The 2055-nt window shown below is 44.6% G+C and overlaps 1 protein-coding gene across 1 annotated transcript; it reads right to left on the minus strand.

Moving 5' to 3' along the window:
* Positions 1-779: 779 nt before the first annotated feature.
* On the minus strand, positions 780-1864 carry LOC121938092 (phospholipid-transporting ATPase VA-like). Its single transcript, XM_042481372.1, has 2 exons — positions 1641-1864; positions 780-1469 (listed from the first exon to the last, which is right to left on the minus strand). The coding sequence occupies exons 1-2, from the start codon at positions 1712-1714 to the stop codon at positions 839-841; spliced, it is 705 nt and encodes a 234-aa protein (XP_042337306.1). The 5' UTR covers positions 1715-1864; the 3' UTR covers positions 780-838.
* Positions 1865-2055: the final 191 nt, after the last annotated feature.

The raw sequence follows: 2055 nt of genomic DNA on the forward strand, positions 1-2055 counted from the left end.
ACACACAAACACAAAGAGCCATGCATGCACGCACGCCAAACGCACGCACGCACACACAAACATGCACGCACGCGCGCGCACACACACACACACACACACACACACACTCAAACAGAGCATCATTACTGGTAGATTGTTGTATAAAGCTTGAAATTAAATTTTCTTGGTGAATGCTCATAATGCATGATCATATATAAAGTCAACAGCTCTAATAATAATTCAGTGGAATGTACTGTGTGACTGAACAGCTATAAACACGCTTTCAGTCCTTAAAAATTAGCAAACAAAAAATGTTGCAAATCCAGCAAGAAGACTGAAACGTGCACTAGGTAAATGCCACTGATTGCTGTAAAGATAAAACTCTTTGAGAATCTGCACTGAAACGTGTTTCTGCAGAACGCAAAACATATAAACTTTAACTTCTCAAGACTGATTCGAAGCCGCGGTGGCATCTGATCAGGTCTTATTGCATTTACAGGCGAAGCTCAAAGAATGAACAGAGAAAAGGAAAATAAAAACTCCCAAAAAGCCAGCAGTGGAATGTCTCTACTCTGCTCTTCCTTTCAATAAAACCTGATCAACTACTGAGATGCATCTTTGACATAATAACTTTTCAGGATTTATAAAAAAACAAAAAAAAAAAAAAAAAAAAAAACAGGAGATATTCCAGTTCTTCCATCTCCCAAAGCTAAAAAATATTTTTAGCTTTAAACATCCAAAATATAAAGTACCTATTTGTATCTTTTATAAAAGAATCTCCTTGAAAAATACAATAAAGTTAGATTTTTTAAAAAACTATCGTGCAAATTGGAGTTTGAGTATTTAAGACTGCGAGACATCACAAGGCGGTGTGCAGTGACTGTTCTGAGGCCCGCTCTGTCCTCGGATGGACGCTGTGGTCAGACTGGAGTCTCTCCTCGGAGTTCCTCGTGTATCTGACGCACTGCGAGTCTCCGTCGGGGGGCAGGTTTAGCTGGACGCTGTCTGTGTGTGGGAGCAGAGGCGTGGATGTGATCCAGCTGGACAGACTCAAGTCCGCCGCCTCTAAAGTCTTATCGAGACACTCGGAGTCTTTGGTTGAAGGAGGCTGCGGCTCCCCCGACAGCTTCGGAGCGTCTGTGGTAAAAGGAAGAGTGTCTTTTTCTGTAGGAGCTGATGTGTAGTGATCTGAGAGGCCCCTCTCACTGTCTGTGGGCCCCTGTGGGCTTCGCTGGCCCTGTTCTGTTTGTAAAATAGGCCCCTGTGACGTCTCGGAGCCGGGGAAGCTCCTCTGGTCTTTTTTATTGCAACCTTTCGGGGAGGGCTTGGAGAGCGACAGGAAGGGAGGCGTGGGGCTGAGCGGCGACCCCACCTTGACCCTGCGGAGGCTCAGAATGTTCCTGCGGGTTTCGGAGGGGAGTTTATCCAACTGTCTTCCAACTTGGACCGGGCTGGGAAACAGCGTGCCTTGACACGCCCTGTAGAAATATCTGGAAAGCAAAACAGAGCCAGACATCAGGACAGCACTTTCCAGAGACGAATGCCAGGCACTCGGGATAAACGTGAAAGACATCTGGTGCAGATAGAAGTCACGGGTCATAAATATTTTTGAAAAACGGGCGTGTGCGTTTAGTCAAACACAAATCAAACACAGGGAGTACCGGGGCAGCAGCGCCGCTACAGGCGTGATGACGCAGAGCAGGTAGAAGAGGGGGTCCTGCAGCAGCCTCTGCATGGTCCAGTAGGGGTTAGAGGGGGAGTAGCAGGTGGGACAGGACGCGTTGTAACACAGAGCCACTGTGAAGAACAAAGCTACACTGAAGGAGATAGACAGCCAGTTCGTCCAGGTCTGCAGGAAAAACACAACGGAAACTGAATTATTATCGTTTCTTATTATTGTTTTGTTTCTTATATATAAAAAATACATGGTTAAATAAAAAGGTTTTAAATATTACTACAGATTAGGCAGAACATGGAAATCATAAAAATCTAAATAATTTTAAAAGGACAGAATTTCTCTTCACGTCACACATTTTTCAGCGTCAATTTTCTTTACTTTTCTTTCTTTCCCCCAGT

This window comes from Plectropomus leopardus, unplaced genomic scaffold, assembly GCF_008729295.1.
Source record: "Plectropomus leopardus isolate mb unplaced genomic scaffold, YSFRI_Pleo_2.0 unplaced_scaffold28438, whole genome shotgun sequence".
Classification (NCBI taxonomy): Eukaryota; Metazoa; Chordata; class Actinopteri; order Perciformes; family Serranidae; genus Plectropomus; species Plectropomus leopardus.